Raw genomic sequence first — 16,660 nt, forward strand, 5'->3', positions numbered from 1 at the left:
GCTGGCGGGCGCCTGAGGCCAGAGCATGGTGCACGCCTACTGCATGGAGGAAGAACAGGTGGGGAAAGCGAGAGAATTGGGCCACAAAGGGCCATTCTCTGGGGCAGCCCAGAAAACCACGCAGCCAGATGACCACATGACTGATGAACATTTGTGTGTGTTTTCACTTACTCCTGAAACAATGCTGTGGGTAGATCAGGTGGTCCACCCAGTGCCTGTGAAGGAAGGGGTCAGGGCCCCAGCACAGTAGCGTAGTGGCTAAGGTCCTTGCCTTGCACACTCTGGGATCCCATATGGGCGCCAGTTCTAATCCCGGTGGCCTCACTGCCCATCCAGCTCCCTGCTTGTGGCCTGAGAAAGCAGTGGAGAACGGCCCAAAGCCTTGGGACCCTGCACCTGTATGGGAGACCTGGAGGAAATTCCTGGTTTCTGGCTTCAGATTGGCTCAGCTCTGGCTGTTGCAGCCACTTGGGGAGTGAACCAATGGATGGAATATCTTCCTCTCTGTATGTCTGACTTTCCAATAAAAATAAACAAATCTTAAAAAAAAATTAGGGGGTTGGGGACTGATGGACAGATGTCCCAGTCAATACTTCCAGGCGCGATGTGGCAGGTGCCACGAGAAGCCGTTCCCCACAAAGGCGGCCTCCTGATTAGTCCCACTAAGAGGGAAGCCTCAGAAGTGGAAGAGCCTATGGGGGGAGGGGAAGGGCACACAGCCACCAGCGGAGGGACCAGGGATGGGGCGGGCTACCATCCAGGTTTGGACTACCTCAGGGTCACTGCTGACCGACAGGCAGCCAGCTCAGGGGAGGGGAGGTCAGGTGGCACTGCCATCAGTCAGGAGGAGGTCTTAGGACACAAAAGCAATATTCCGGTGGCTGTCACATCCTGGAAGTGCCTAGGAGTTGGTGCTGGGGAGACCTGCCTGGGAGTGGGTGGGAGAGGGTGGCTTTCAGGGTGCCTCACCCCTGGATCTCCATGGGTTGGGCAACAGGAAGAGGCAGCAGTCATGGCTCAGTCCTTGCACTGTGGTCCCAGGTACCACCTGTCTGGCCCCAGGGACTGGGACACCCTGCGATAGCAGCAGTCTCAATGGCTAACCAAAACTGCTCCCCAGCATCCTTGGGCCAATCCCACCTTATCTGCAGAAACACCTGCTACTCCAGCAACCCACTGGCCCACCAGGCCATAGGAGGGCTCAGGACTTTGTCATTCTAGCGTCTTTGGCAACACCACAGGGTCTCCAAACACCTACTCCAGGGCAGAAAGGGTTCTTCTGCTGGTCAGCCTGGACTTACTGGCCCAGGGAGGCCGAGCTGGAGCTGCAGCGGTGACGTTGGGCACCTCAGATAGGGACGAGCCAGTCCTGCTTCCCTAGATCAGCTCCACTGCCTGCACTGTGCTCACCCCATGCAGCCAGGGGAGTGGCTGCCTGGCTGGCTGCCTGACAGGCACATTTGTAAACAGGGGAGCAGTCTGTTGCCCATAACCAAGTCACAGGGGGGTGGGGGGAAGAGGGACTGAAGAATTCTCCCTGAGAACGAACCAGCAACCCTGGGCATGCGCGCTGGCCAGCCTGTTGCTTCCTCCCTCAGCAGGGGAATGGGGGTGGGGTAGAGACCAGGAATCCCAGACCTTTGACCTCCAGCTGTGTGAGTTCCAACAGCACAGCAGGCACAGTCCCAGGCCCAAGGGTCACATGCAAACCCGCCCCTGCCATGCTGAGGGGGTCTCTGCCATCGGCGTTCCTGGCAGGGTTCCTCATCACCTGTGCACAGCACTGGTGCCAGCAGGATGTCCCAGCCCAGGGAGGATGGCTAGTGTTAGCTGTGCTAAGAAGCTGCAGGATCAGCACTTCACTCAGGGCTTAGGGAAGAAAGAACATTTCTTTCTTATATATATATATTTAAGATTTATTTATTTATTGGAAAGTCAGATATACAGAGAGGAGAGACAGAGAGGAAGATCTTCCGTCCAATGATTCACTCCCCAAGTGAGCGCAACAGTTGGTGCTGTGCTGATCTGAAGCCAGGAACCAGGAACCTCTTCTGGGTATCCCATACAGGTGCAGGGTCCCAAAGCTATGGGCCGTCCTCCACTGCTTTCCCAGGCCACAAACAGGAAGCTGGATGGGAAGCTGGGCCACCGGGATTAGAACCGGTGCCCATATGGGATCCCAGCGCATTCAAGGAGAGGACTTTAGCCGCTAGATTATGCCGCCGGGCTCTTCTTATTTATTTAATGAATTCAAAGTGACAAGCATGGGCCTAAGATAGAAAATGTATCTTAAAAAGGATTTATTTTTATAGGAAAGTCAGATCTAAACAGAAAAGGAGAGACAGAGAAAGATGTTCCATCCTCTGGTTCACACCCCAAGCGGCCACAGTGGCTGGAACTGAGCAGATCCAAAGCCAGGAGCTTCATCTGGATTTCCCATTCGGGTACAGGGTCCCAAGGCTTTGGGCCGTCCTCAACTGCTTTCCCAGGCCACAAGCAGGGAGCTGGATGGGAAGCAGGCTGCCAAGATTAGAACCGGCACTCATATGGGATCCCAGTGTGTGCAAGGTGAGAATTTTAGCTACTAGGCTCCTGTTCCCGACCCTATTATTTTTCTTTTTAAAAAAGATTTTATTTTTTATTTGAAAGGCAGAGTCATAGAAAGGAGAGAAAGAACTTCCATCCGATGACTCACTCCCTAAATGGCTGCAATGGGGCTAGAATTGAGCCAATCTAAACCAGGAACCAAGAGCTTCTTCCAGGTCTCCCGCGTGAGTTCAGGGTTCCAAGGACTGTACCATGCTCTGCTGCCTTCCCAGGCCCTTAACAGGAAACTGGATCAGAAGTGGAGCTGCTTGGATTTGAACTAGTGTCCATATGGGCTGCTGCTACTGTAGGTGGAGGCTTAGCCTACTGTCCCATGGCCCAAGTTCCCTGAATGCTGCATTATCAAATCTTCTTGCTAAGCTGTTAGTGATGATCTTGCAGAAGAACGGACTTGACCGAGCAAGATGAGAGCTAGCCCTTTGCTAGTCTTTCTTTCCAGCTATGAATCCGTCCTCTGAAAATCCATCTACAGCTTTTGAAATCTATTTAGGTGACACACTGCATTGGTAGAATTTCCTTTTATCCTGTGAAATCACAAGGTGAAACAGACCAGCCCAATCACAGTCTTGCAATCTGGAGTTGATCCAGGCAGTGCTTTTCGAAATATTATGATAACGGTCCAGCTCGGTTGGGGGAGTTTAGGCCGGGCATGGTTCCACTTCCTCTAAGCCCCCAGCTGAAAATGACACAGGAAGTGTTCTTACTCTCCTTTTTAAAGATTGATTTTATATATATATATATATTTTTTTTTTTCTGCAAAGGCAGATTTACAGAGAGAAGGAGAGGCAGAGAGAGAAAATATGCCATCGGCTGTTCACTCCCCAAGTGGTTGCAACGGCTGGAACTGAGCCAATCTGAAGCCAGGAGCCAGGAATTTCTTCTGCATCTCCCATGCAGGTGCAGGGTCCCAAGGCTTGGGGTCATCCTTTGCTGCTTTCCCAGGCCACAAGCAGGGAGCTGGATGGGAAGTGGAGCTTCCGGGATAGGAACTGGTGTCCATATGGGTCCTGAAGCTTGCAAAGTGAGGATTTTAGCTGCTAGGCTATTGTGCTGGAGCCTGTCTCTCTACTTTCTTTCTTTCTTTCTTTTTAATGCATCCAACTGGCACCCATATGGGATCTCAACGCATGTAAAATGAGGATTTAGCCACTAAGCCAGAGGGTCGGGCCCACAGGTAGTGCTCTTGTCATCTGAGTTTTACAGGTGAAAGAACCGGGTGAGGGTCAGGCATTTCGCCTCACTGTTAAGTGTTCCTCCTTCTGGGGCTGGCACAGTGGTGTAACAGGGAAGCCTCTGCCTGCAGCAGCGGAACCCCTTATGGGCACAGGTTGGAGAGCCAGCGGCTCCATTTCCTTCCCACCTCCCTGCCAAATGGTCTGGGAAAACAGCAGAGACTGGCTCAAGTGCTTGGGGTCCCTACATCTACGTGGGAGACCTGGAAGAAACTGCTGGCTCCTGGCTTCGGATCAGCTCAGCTCCAGCGGTTGTTGCAGTCACTTGGGGACTGAACCAGCAGATGGAAGACTTGCTTCTCCTCTCTGTGAATCTGCCTTTCCAGTAAAAATGTTTTTTTTCCAAAGGTTCCTTTATTTGCTTGAAAGGCTGAGGGAGAGAGGATCAGAGCAAGCAGCATCTTCCATTCAATGGGTCACTCCCCAAACAGCCACGATGGTGGCAGTGGCCCCAGACGCAGGCTACCTTCCACTGCTTTCCCAGGCACCACAGCAGGGAGCTGGATGGAAAGTCGGGGGACTTGGGTCCCTCATGGGGACTGCTGGCACCGCAAGCGTCAGCTTAACGGGATGCACGACAAGGTAGGGTCCAAGTCCCTGGAGCCATGATATTTGCTTTGCTTTCTTCCTGCATTTTTGTTTTATTTTGACTCCGCTTCAGCACCTCCTGGACCAGTCCACACGGAGTTACTAATGACCTACACCTGCCCATTACAGCCTGGCTCGGCAGCAACCTCCGAGTTGCTTCGGAGCTATTTAAGGTGTTATTTACCTCCCTAAATAAATTACACATCTGGAAAACCCTCCCATGGCCTAAGCCGAGACTGGGACAACTCATTAAAAGTTGTTCAGTCTCTTCCGCCCTGTCGGCCTGTCCCCTTGACCTCGGGGCAACCCTGAACTTCCTCCTCCTGCACTTGGAGCCCCTCGGGCCTGGTTCCACCTCGGCGTTGTCCAGCGTCCCTCCCTCTCCGCCGGACGCCGCTCCCCCTGCAGCATCTCGAGCGTCCCCTAGCGACGAGGCGCTGGCTCCTAGCAACCGCATCCCGGCTCCCTGACGACGGACGCACGCAGGGCCACGTCAGCGCGCCGCGGCCCCGCCCCCGCGCCGCAGGCCCCGCCTCCCCGCGCCTCGTCCGCCGCCGCCGCCCGAGACTCACGCAGAGCAGTTATGGCGGATCCCGCAGCCCCCGCGCCCGCCGCGCCCTCCGCGCCCGCAGCGCCCGCCCAGGCCCCGGCTCCTGCTCCCGCTCCCGCCCCGGAGACGGCGCCGACGCCCGGCCCGGACTCGACCTCCGGGCCCTCCTCAGACTCGGGCCCCGAAGCCGGCTCGCAGCGCCTGCTGTTCTCACACGACCTGGTGTCGGGCCGTTACCGCGGCTCGGTGCACTTCGGGCTGGTGCGCCTCATCCACGGCGAGGACTCGGACTCGGAGGGCGAGGAGGATGGCCGCGGCAGCTCGGGCTGCTCCGAGGCGGGCGGCACCGGCCACGAGGAGGGCCGGTCCAGCCCGCTGCGCCGCGGCTACGTGCGCGTCCAGTGGTACCCGGAGGGCGTCAAGCAGCACGTGAAGGAGACCAAGGTGCGGCCGGGCGCGGTCGGGGTGCCAGGGGAGGTGTGGGGGGCAGCAGAGCCCTGGTCCCGGGGTGGCCCTGCCCCGTGCCGTGCCACTGCAGTGGCCGCGGAGGCTGCGCTCCATTGCAAAGTCATTGTACCAGCTCGGGGCGCACACGCCAGCCGGCCTGGGACCGGGCCCTGGGCTTCCCGGCTCGAGGGGGAGGGGACTTGCGCGGCCATCGTCCTGCAGCTACTGGGCGTGCACCGACTCCCCGGGGGTGGGGTGGGGGACCTCCAGTGCAGCGCTAGGCTGTCCAACCCCCCAGGAGCAGCTGCCTGCTGCGGCATTGTGCGCCCGCCCCGGGCGGGGAGGGGTAGCAGCATGCCAGGGCTGAGAACCCGGTGGGCTCTGAGAACCCGGCAAGTTGGGAAGATGCGATGCGGGTGAAGCCTCGCAGCGCCTTTGTGCTTTATCTTGCAGCCTTATTTTCATGGCTGCGGGGAACTTTGTCCTATTCTCCGGTCAGGACCCAAGGTCTCAAATGGTACTGGGGGGGAACAGGGCTAGCTGCCTCTGGGGTTGACCGCTGCTCAGGTGCTTTCGGACTTCTGGGGACAACAAATTAATGTTACAGGACCGTGGATGCAGGAGGGTCCCCAATTTGCAAAGCCTAAAGCTTGTAAAGTAAACATCGGGTTCCCATATGGTATCGGGGTGCCTCCATTTTACAAAACAAAGAAGTTTGTCATCAGAGAGCTCAGACCTTGCGCCCCGAGGCTGGCGGGTTGGGTGGCTTGTTTTCCCGAGTGTAAATTCCTGTCAGTGAACCTCTCTCACACACACACATCACTCCACCTCACACCCCTCCTTCCTGGGCTCCTGCAGAACACCTCGGGTGCAGGTGCAGAGTCAGGCCTGCCCGGTGCAGTGTGAGGTCCCAGGAGGTTGAGAGGTCTGATTTTAGAGGGGCTCTTGGGGGTTCCCTCACCCTAGGAGACAAAGGTGGTGCAGGAGCCAGGCATCACTCCATGGGGGAGTGGTGGTGGGGAAGTTGTCTGAGGATGGCTGGGGCGGGACGAGACCCCACTCCAGAGAAGAGCCCTGTGGCCCCAGCAGGGTCTTTCTCTCGCTAATAAGCCTGCACACACACACACACCAGTCCATGCACTGGACATCCCTTAGAGCGGAAATCAGGCAGCCAGTCCCACTGACTGGGTATCAGTTCGTTGGCAGGAGGAGTGTTTGTAGAGTACTCTTTCAGCACGGGAAAGAAGCTGCTGTGGGGGCACACCCTCATTGTCTCCCCAGCAGGTGCTGACCGGCGTCTCTCTGGGAGTTCCCAAGTGTCGCCAGGGCCACCGCCTCTGGAGGTTGGTGACTTGCGGAACGTGCTCCCGCCCTGGGCCTCAGGGATGCAGCCTCTGGGTGCTGCCGGTTGTCCTTGCTGTCCAGTGTGACTTGGGTGGTTGGCAGTGTTGACGGTTCTGCTCCATCTGCCATGAGGAGCCCCGTGTGTCCTGACACCAAGTCGGATTTCACCTGACTTTGAAGACACAAGCTAGATTTAAGAACTGCCCTTGCAGGTGGGGCTTGCTCATCTCTGTTTTGCCGCTCCCGTGGCAGGGGTTCCTTAGGCTGTTGTGGCTTCCAGCTTAGTAGAAGCCAAGGGCACAGGCATCCCGAGATGTGAGTGGGCAAGACTCACTTCTCTCAGGGTTTGAGGGTAGGTGTGGTTCTTGGCACATATGACCTTGGTTCCCTGAGCGTGCGGCTGCCCCCCAGGGTGGGAGGACCTTGCAGCAGTGTGAACAGGCTGACCCTGGCTGCTTGTCTCCTGCTGGCGTGCAGCAGAGACCCTCGGACCCAGCCCAGCATTTGAAATGAGTCCAGGGACTGTTTTTAAATAGCGTCCACTGAATGTGGAGCATTTTTTGTACTTTGCACGTTCGGTTGCGGAGAGTGGTGGGTCAAGGCCCGCGATTTAAGTTGTTCATGAACAAGTTGATCAGGAGAGCTAAGAGACTGGGCAGCAAGTCCCGCCCTTCTCGTCACCTCTGTGAAGATGAGCAGCGGAAGCAGAGTTCTTCCATGAAGCCTTACACTGAGGGCCTTTGGGACCGGGTGGAAGTGAGGGACTTTGCCTAGGACATGGCCCCTTGACTCCGTGGCCTCCTGGTCCCTGCAGCTCCGGCTGTTAACCTCACATTGCCTGTCGCCCCTCCATACCACAGGTGCCCTTTGCATACCCTTTGCATAAAGTTCTGGATTAAAGCCAGAGGCCTGAAGCCCCCTCATCTTCGTGAGCACCAGCCAGAGCTGGTGGGTCTTTCTGGTCTCCCGAGCCTGGTTTGGACAGGGCTCTGCTGCCCACCCGCCAGCCCTTCCATTCCGCTGCAGCACCCCTGCTGTAGTGTTGCTTTGGAAGCGTCTGACTGTCCCCTGCCCTGCTTCTCCCAGCTCCAGTGCATCAGCCCTGACACTCAGCCTGTCCCCGTGGCAGACACAGAGCTTCCACAGCTGAGCTGTCATGGTCACCCTATGCGAGCAGCAGCCGTGCTGGCAGGTCCTTCGGGAATTGGCTTTTGAGTTTATTTTTGGCTCTTCCTTAGGCCAACATTTCCCAGGGGAAGGCCGTGAAGGTATAGCATCCCAGCACATGAAGTTTGACTCACTTGTCCAGGTGCTGGGCCCTGGTGATGTCATAGGAAGAAGTTACGTAAGGTGACCCGAGAGGCGGGACTCCGTGCATTCTGTGTGCATGTAGAATGCCAGCGTTTGGGCCTCAGTGCCCGCAATGCCCTCTGTGCCTGTGGCAGGGCGCTGGGGCGTTTTGGCCAGATGAGGTTGTGTTTCACAGTGTGATTGCAAGTCTCCTTTGGTGGCACCTAGCTCCTCATCACATCACCTGTGCCAAGCCATTGCCTTATGGTTCTTTCTGCAGTGCAAGCCAGGGCAGGCTGTCTGGTCCTGAAAGGAACCCACATGGATGCAGGTACCCAGAAGGGTAGTGTGGTGTTGCTGGGTTATTCACAGCATCCTGTCCCCCTCTGAGATCGCAGGGTGGTGCTGGGATAAAGGCAAAGACACTGGGGGGGGAGAGTGCTGGCATGATAGCCTAGTGCCTCAAGTTCTCGCTTTGCACGCTGGGATCCCATGTGGACTCCAACTCATGTCCTGATGGCCCCACTTCCCATCCAGCTCCCTGCCTGTGGCCTGGGAAAGCAGCAGAGGAGGCCCAAAGCCTTGGGACTCTGCACCCGTGTGGGAGACCCAGAAGAAGCTCCTGGCTCCTGGCATTAGATCAGCTTGACTGTGGCCACTTGAATGAACCAGTGAATGGAAGATCTTTCTTATTGTCGCTCCTCTCGGTGGATCTGAGTTGCCAGTAAAAAAGACAGAAATCTTAAAAAAAAAAAAAAAGAAAAGAAAAAACACACAGGGAAAGCAAAAGCAAACAAAGGGGCTGGGAATTCCTAGTTGATGGTGCCTCCAGGTGAGCAGGTGGATTTCCGACCGGATAAAGCCCAGCGACACTCTTGCAGGGCCCTCTGTCCCCGTGGAGAGTCCAGTAGAGCATGTGGGTAGTAGTGTGGCAGCCTCTGGGCCTGGGCCGGGTGGGAAGAAGTGTGTTGGGGAGGCTTTCCAGGGCCCAGAGTCCTTGAAGTTCCCAGAAGGTGGGTGATGAGTTTATGCAACAAAGGCTGGTGGTCTGTGGCCCAGGTACTGTCAGGTAACCAGGAAAGCAGAGAGCGCAGGCACTGCTTAGCGTGGCACGCTGGGCATCGCGTGTTTTACATAATCACACAATTAGGTGCTATTATTAGCCGCTTGGTTCAGAGGAGGAAATTGAGGAACCAAGAGGGTAAAGGTCACACTGCTGCTAAGTGGAGGAACCTGAGTCCTTGGAGCCCAGGAAGGCGTTTCTCACCTGAGTTTGAGGAGCCTGCAGTTGGAGGTCTTCTGGAAGAGGAGGTGGCCAGGGAGGGAGAGACACCTCTTGCACCCAGTGGTGTGCTTCTGTCCTTAGCCACCTGCCCTTCGGCCACCCCCAGTCACTCTCAGAATCCCTGTTAGGACGCATCTCTAGAGAGCCTTGGGGCGTCCCTCTGCATGTCTCTGGGGTATGCTTCCATTGTCTGACTCACTTAGTGCTGTCTTAGCCAGGACCAGTGTCTGGAGCTCCACCTTGACCTGACCCCTCTGCTGCTGCCCGCCTCCTGCTCGGTGCTGAGTCATGAGACAGGCTCAGGAGGCGGCCTCCCGTCCCGCTCTGCACCCGGAATTCTCCAGGTGGACATTACGAGCCTCTGGGTAACCCCACTGATGGATACTTCTGCTTTTTTTTTTTTTTAACTGCAAAGTCAGATATACAGAGAGAGGAGAGACAGAGGAAGATCTTTCATCCGATGATTCACTCCCCAAGTGACTGCAATAGTTGGAGCTGAGCTGATCTGAAACCAGGATCTCCCACATGGGTACAGGGTCCCAAGGCTTTGGGCTGTCCTCCACTGCTTTCCCAGGCCACAAGCAGGGAGCTGGATGGGAAGTGGAGCTGCCGGGATTAGAACTGGCGCCCATATGGGATCCCGGGCGTTCACAGCGAGGACTTTAGCCACTAGGCCCTGCTTCTGCTTTTCTCTTTCATTTCCTATTTTGTCAAGAGGATATATATATATTTTTTAATTATTTGACCCACTATTGAGCTTCATGGAATCCAGTGGCACCTGCTCTGGGCTGAGACTCTTGGAAAAGGGCACAAGTTGCTGTCCGCATCTGCTGCCTTGGGGTCCCTCCGCAGCTCTTCACTCACCCCAGGGTGGGGGCCTGCTCTGTGCTCCGTGGTGACGTGCAGCAGCCTTAGCCCCCTCCCAGGGGTGGAGTAGACCTGGGGCATGCTGCCGGAAGTGGATGGCCCCAGGGGAGGTATGAAGCCAGCAGGGAGTGTTTGTGAAGTGCCTCGCAGTTTGCAGGAGGCTCTGGCCTCGTGTGCTGAGTGGGACGGTGCTGTTTAACCATAGCTGCTTCCTAAGGCTCCGCTAGACCAGTACAGGGCTGCTGGCGTGTGCGTGGCGTGGCGTGGCGTGGCGGCCTGCCTCAGGGGTCTGTTGGGAGCCACCTCACATATGTATGGTCACAAGGAAGCACCAAGTGCTTACTGGCATTTTTGTTTCCCTGTAGCTGAGAATAAAATAGGATCATGTTCATGGCTAGTTTTCTGAATGCCTGCTCCAAGGTTGCTTGGCCTTGGTTTGCTGTTTGTCGCCCTCGACCCAGGCTGTGTTGAGTGAATTCTTGGGTCACCCAGAGTCCCCCAGCCCCCGCCCCAAAAGCTGTGTTCTGCGGCAGTGTTGTGAAAAGCACATCTACGTGCTCCTGAGTGACCGCCCTTCCCAAGTGTTCCGCTGACAGGTATTGAAATGAATGTCCTTTCTGGGTTAAGCCTGGTTGGCTATTTGGGGCAATTTCAGTGTGTTTGCATATTTTGAAGGACTGAAGAAACACTTACTATTTGGCAGCTTGGTCAAAGAGATGCTTGCTTGGTCACTTTTTGGTTTAGATTGATAACAGAGCTATATTTGGGACATAGTCTGTGGCAATTTAAAGCTTTGGGGGAAAAAATGAAGGTACTGAGTCATGCTTGAGAAATGAAAAGGCATGCCGGCCTACCCACCAGCCAGTGGTGAAGCTGGCACAGCTGGAGAGCTCCCTCGGAGAGCGTCCTTCATTCGCGTTGCGGTGCGGGAGCTGCTGCTGGACAGGGATCCCAGCGGTCCCAGCGGTCCGGGGGGGGGGGGGGGGGGGGGGCGCGCCAGCACGCACGTGACCGCCGCTGTCAGGCACCTGTGTCTGTCTCCTGTGGAATTGCTTAGGGGGTCCTGAGGGCTGAGGACTTCCTCCTCGTGGTGGAGGGGAACAGACATTTTGCCCAACTCTGCTCTGGGGGGTCCCTGCTCCCACCCCGCTGGTGGAGGCTGCCTCCTGCCTGTCAGCCCTGCGTCCCACCCCCGCTGGGTGGTGGGTGACTCCCGTGAAGGTCACAGGTCACCGGCTCTGACCTTTCCTCCGGCCTTGTCCATTTGCTGGCCTTCTGTGGGGTTCCCTTAGGCCAGACAGTCTTGGCACGCCCCTCGTTTTGCCTCTTCTCTTGTCCCCTGTACCCTCATGTGTGAGGCTGTCCTCTCCCCACCCCTGGAGGTGGCTTCCTGTCTGCATCACCCTCCCTGCGGGCCTGCTGGCCAGCTCTGTCCTGTGCCCTGACCTCAGCTGTCCTGGTATCACATCCCCGCACCCCCCTACCCTCCCCGCAGTCTGTGGAATTTTTAAGACTGTTTTCCTCCGAGGTTTTAGTGTGACAAATGTTTAGACATACAGAAATGTTGAAAGGCTGGGCCGATGATCTCTAATTGCCAGCTGTGATGAGTCAGCAGTTGCTAACACTCCGCCATGCAGGCCTTATCTGTGCGTGTGTGAAAATGCATTTTTCCAAGCTGTTGGTAAGGCAGGAGTAGGCGTGGTGATGGCTGACGCCAAAGTGTGCACTTAAAAAAAATGTATTTATTTGAAAGGCAGCAGCACGTGCGGGGAGGGGAGTGTCTCCATCTGCTGGTTCACTCCCCAGGTGGCTGCAGCTGCTGCGGCTGCACCAGGCTAGTCTTGCCCGTGGGTAGCAGGGGGCCAGTTGCCTGGGCCATCTTCTGCCACTTTTCCTGGGCCGTTGCTAGTAGGGAGCAGGCTGGGACAGGTGCTCTCATGGCACATTGGCAGTGCAAGTGAAGGGTTGGCCCGTTGTGCCACAGCTTCTTGGCATCTTTTAAAGCTGGAACATTACGTTTGGATTGGTTTGGAGTTGACTGTCTCTGGCCTCTGTGTGCCTGGATTTCCTTTCTGCAAGACCTCCAGTCTCCCCTCGCTCAGTGCAGTGCCTTGGGCTGGCCTCCTGGGCCCCTGTCCATCCTGCCTGAGTGTATCACCCAGGGCCCCCTCCTACTTTCCCGCCAGATCTCCCGTGTCTCCTGCCTCGGGAGCTGACGTCCAGCCAGTCTTCCTGTGTGTCCCCAGCTTACCCGCACTGTTCTCTGCCGCTCCACCTGAGTGGACATGCAAAGTCTTAGGGACTGTTGGAGGGACTGACCAGAGTTCGTTCCTCCCTCACCTGTGAGCGTCCCTGCCTGTCACTTTCCAGACGCCTCTGTTTGCACTGGAGCTGTGTGGACCTTGCTAGCCAGCTCCACTCCCAGCACACGTGCTGGATAGCTTGACTGTAATTCATTTCCCAAGCTGGGTCTTTTGGGAATGACTCTGGGACTGGCTTGTATGGTCATCATAATACGAGGAGGTATAGAACCTGAGGCATCCCGGGACTCCCCGCATGGGGCACAGTGCACTGGGCCAGAGCGAGCGCCACAGGTGACTGCCGAGGCAGCAGCCGGCTCAGCAGTGGCCTGCTTGACCGGGCTGGGTGAGGGTGATACTATAGCCTGCGAGGCTGGTGACAGGTCCTGGCTGTGGCCACTATGGGTCTCCTCCACGGCCTTGGCATTAGAGCTCTGGGCCGCCTTTCGGAAGCAGCCTGAGTCCCAGCACCTTCAGGAACATCGGGCTCTTGGTGGGAACACCTCCTCTCAGTCTCAGGTGCCCAGCCTGCTGGGGGCATGGTCCCGTCTCTGTGCCTGAGAAGCCACTGCAGTGGTCCCTAGAGTACTTGATGAGTGCAGTTTCCTGGGTGGGGATCAGTTCCCAGACCCACCAGGAGCGTGGCTGGGTTTTTCAGCCTGAGGCTTCTGGGAGGCGTAAACAGTGGCAGCCCTGCTGACGGTGAAGCCACAGCCCAGCCTACACCAGGACTGGGCTCTTGCAGAGTGATAGGCACAGCGTGGAGCTGTAGGGTTGTGCAGTACCCTGTTTGTGGATGAAGGGAGTGATGTAGGGCTCCCGGCAGTGCAGCCTGGCCAGGACGAGCCTGGAAAACCCTGCAGCCCACTAACAATGCCTGCATCCCACATCACAATGCTGATTTGAGTCCCACCTACTCCACTTCTGCTGCTGCTCCCTGCTCATGCAGCTGCGAAGGCAGTGGAAGATGACCTGGGTGTTTGGGCCTCTACTAACATGTGGGAGACCAGCATGGGGTTCAGGACTGCTGGCCTCAGCCTGGCTCAGCCACAGTGGGGAGTGAAACAGCAGAAAGACCCCTCTTTCTCTCCGACTTCCCTCCTTCCTCCTTGCTCACCCCCCAATCTCCCTTACTCTGTCCCTGCACCTTTCAAATAAATAAATTAGAAAAAAGCCTCTGTTTATGACAAAAGATCTATTTTTTTAAAAAAGATTTATATTATATATTTTACTTGAAAGAGTTATGAAGAGAGAAAAAGAGAAATCTTTCATCCTCTGGTCTACTCCCCAGATGGCTACAGTGGCTGGTCCAAGGCCGGAGCCAGCAGCTTCTGGGTGCAGGGGTTCGAGGCTTTGGGCTGTCCTCTGCTGCTTTGGCCACAAGCAGGTAATTGGATCAGAAATGGAGCAGCCAGGACTCAAAACAGCACCCAGATGGGATGCCAGCACTGCAGGGAGAGGCTTGGCTTGCCGTGTGGGGATTGTGGTCCTGCAGGTCCTGGCACTATGGCACAGTGTCAGCCCATCACTCTTTTTTTCTTTCTTTTTTTTTTCTTTAAGATTATTTATTTTTATTGGAAAAGCAGATATACAGAGAGGAGAAGAGACAGAGAAGAAGGTCTTCCGTCCAATGGTTCACTCCCCAAGTGACCATAATGGCTGGTACTGCGCCGATCTGGAGCCAGGAACTTCTCCCAGGTCTCCCACATGGGTGCAGAGTCCCAAGGCTTTGGGCCATCCTGGACTGCTTTCCCAGGCCACAGGCAGGGAGCTGGATGGGAAGTGGGGCTGCCATGATTAGAACCGGTGCCCATATGGGATCCCTGCATGCTCAAGGCGAGGATTTTAACCATTACGCTATCGTGCCAGGCTCTAACCCCCCACTCTTTTACATACATCTTGAAGGATAAAAGGCAGCAAGATTCAGAGGAAGAGGCAGGAAGCAGAACTCCTGTCTGCCTTGGTCTACTGTCCACATCCTGGCCAGGGGAGCCGGGAGGTCAGTCCATCCTCACTCCCTGCTTCCCAGGGTCTGCGTCAGCAGGAAGCTGGCATCAAGGCTTGGAGGTGGGACTTGAACCCAGCACTCCAGCATGAGACCTGGGTATCTCACCTTTGTTTCTTGTTTGTTCATTTGGTAGGCAGAATTAGAGATATAGGGGAGACAGATCTTCCGCTGGTTTACTTTCCAAATGACTGTCATGTCCAGGGCTGGGTCAGGTCGGAGCTAGGAGCCTGGGACTTCATCCAGGTCTCCCCCATGGGTGGCAGGGGTTCATGTACCTGGGCTGCTTGCTGCTGCTTTCCCAGGCATGTCAGTGGGGAGCTAGATCCAAAGTGGAGCGTCAAGACTTGAACCCCTGTTTACATTACAGGTGGCAGCCTAACACCCTGCCCCTCGACCAGCATGCCTGGGCCACATGCCTGCCCCTCGACCAGCATCCTAATTGCTAAACCAAACACCTGCTCATTTTAGAGTATTCTAAAACCCGGAGAGGACCACATGGATCAGGGCTTAGGCCTGTTTGTGCCGTCAGTGCCTAGATTCTTCTCTCCGGCTCTGGGGTGACCCTTGCACTGGACCAGGAGTTGTGGGGAACGGGGCTCCTGCACAGGCCCTGCTCGCTTGGGGCCATAAGCTTTCTGGAAAGGTCCAGTGCAGGCCCTGCCCTCTCGCTTGAGTGCAGCAGACTTTCTGGAGAGATCTAGTGGTCAGTGTTTTAGGCTTCACACGCCACACTGCCCCTTTTACAGCTGTGCCATTGTAGCATGATAGCGTGGCCGTGTTCCGGTGAAACTGGATTTTAAAAACCAGGCAGTCAGAGGGACACGGCCGGCGGGCTCCAGAAGAGTCTTGGCCAACAGGGGTAAAATGTGAGGTGCGTCTGAAAAGGTAAACAAGTCAGCTGATGTTCACGTGCCAGTGTGTTGGAAATGCTGTGTGTGCGGCAGTCAGCAGGGGAGGGCAGGCTGTGGCCGGGGCAGCGGCCGTCCTGGGTAGTGCTGCCCCCGGGCACTTCTGGAAGGCTGGAGCTCCGTCCTCCCAACGCCTCACTCAGCCTCCTTCCCTTCGTGGCACCTCACAGCTTCTGAGATGGTGGCACTTCATGTCCTGGGTGCTCTCTCCTCAAGCAGGATGGGAGGGAGGGCCGGCACGTCTTGTCCACTGGAACAGCTGCGGCCCAGAGTAGTGGCTTTGTTTCATGAGGGAATGAGTTGCCACTGGTAAAGTAGCAAGAGCCAACTTCCATGAGAAGGTGGCAGGCAGTGTGCGGTGCAGAAAGCCTTCATGGCTTAAAGCAGGCCAGCTGGCACAACAGCGGCGAGTGGAGCGGCATGGCACGCCCAAAGGGATCTGAGATCCTTATAAACTGGAGGGACTTTGAATCCCAAGAACCCAAACACTTGAACCCACCTTCCGGAGGCCGCATTTGCAGGAAGCTGGGGTCGGGAGCTGAGCCTTGCCGTGGACTGCCGGTGCCCTCACCTGTGCCCAGGCCTCAGGCCGGCCCCCAGCTCCGGCTCCGACTTTCTGAGCAGCTGCACCTGTGGGTGTCCCCACCCTCTGTGTGTGGCTCACTGCTGCACGACTTCAGCTGTCCGGGCCCCGTCAGTTGTGGCACACACCAGGAGCGGTCAGGCATTGTGATTTGATTTGTACTTCCCAGAACTAATGATGCTGAGCATCTTTGCTTGGCTTGCTGGCCATTTGTCTTCAGAGAAACGGCTGTTCACACTGGTGCTTTGTGCCTTCCTGGACCAGCATGCTTGCTCGGCCATGGCTTGGGAGCGTCTCATCCTTGTGGGGCTTGCTAGGTGCAGTACCTGTTGTGGCAGGTGCCCCATCATTAGGATCTGTCATGTTGGGCCCGGCGCGATGGCCTAGCAGCTAAAGTCCTTGCCTTGAACGCGCCAGGATCCCATATGGGCGCCGGTTCTAATCCCAGCAACTCCACTTCCCATCCAGCTTCCTGCTTGTGGCCTGGGAAAGCAGTCGAGGACGGCCCAAAGCTTTGGGACCCTGCACCCGTGTGGGAGACCTGGAAGAGGTTCCTGGTTCCTGGTTTCGGACTAGCTGTTGCGCTCACTTGGGGAGTGAATCATTGGACGGAAGATTTTCCTCTCTGTCTCTCCTCCTCTCTGTATATTT

General features: G+C 56.3%; 1 protein-coding gene across 1 annotated transcript in view; it reads left to right on the forward strand.

Annotated features, from left to right (window-relative positions):
- Nucleotides 1–4,963: 4,963 nt before the first annotated feature.
- UBE2O (ubiquitin conjugating enzyme E2 O) overlaps nucleotides 4,964–16,660 on the forward strand; it is a 43,127-nt gene continuing 31,430 nt past the window's right edge. The window contains exon 1 of the mRNA XM_040989616.1: nucleotides 4,964–5,421. Coding sequence (XP_040845550.1) covers nucleotides 5,011–5,421 — 411 coding nt within the window. The 5' untranslated portion in view covers nucleotides 4,964–5,010. The remainder of the gene's footprint in view (nucleotides 5,422–16,660) is intronic.

The sequence above is a fragment of the Ochotona curzoniae genome, unplaced genomic scaffold (genome assembly GCF_017591425.1).
Source record: "Ochotona curzoniae isolate NIBS_2020 unplaced genomic scaffold, NIBS_Ocur_1.0 contig_523, whole genome shotgun sequence".
NCBI classification, from domain to species: Eukaryota; Metazoa; Chordata; class Mammalia; order Lagomorpha; family Ochotonidae; genus Ochotona; species Ochotona curzoniae.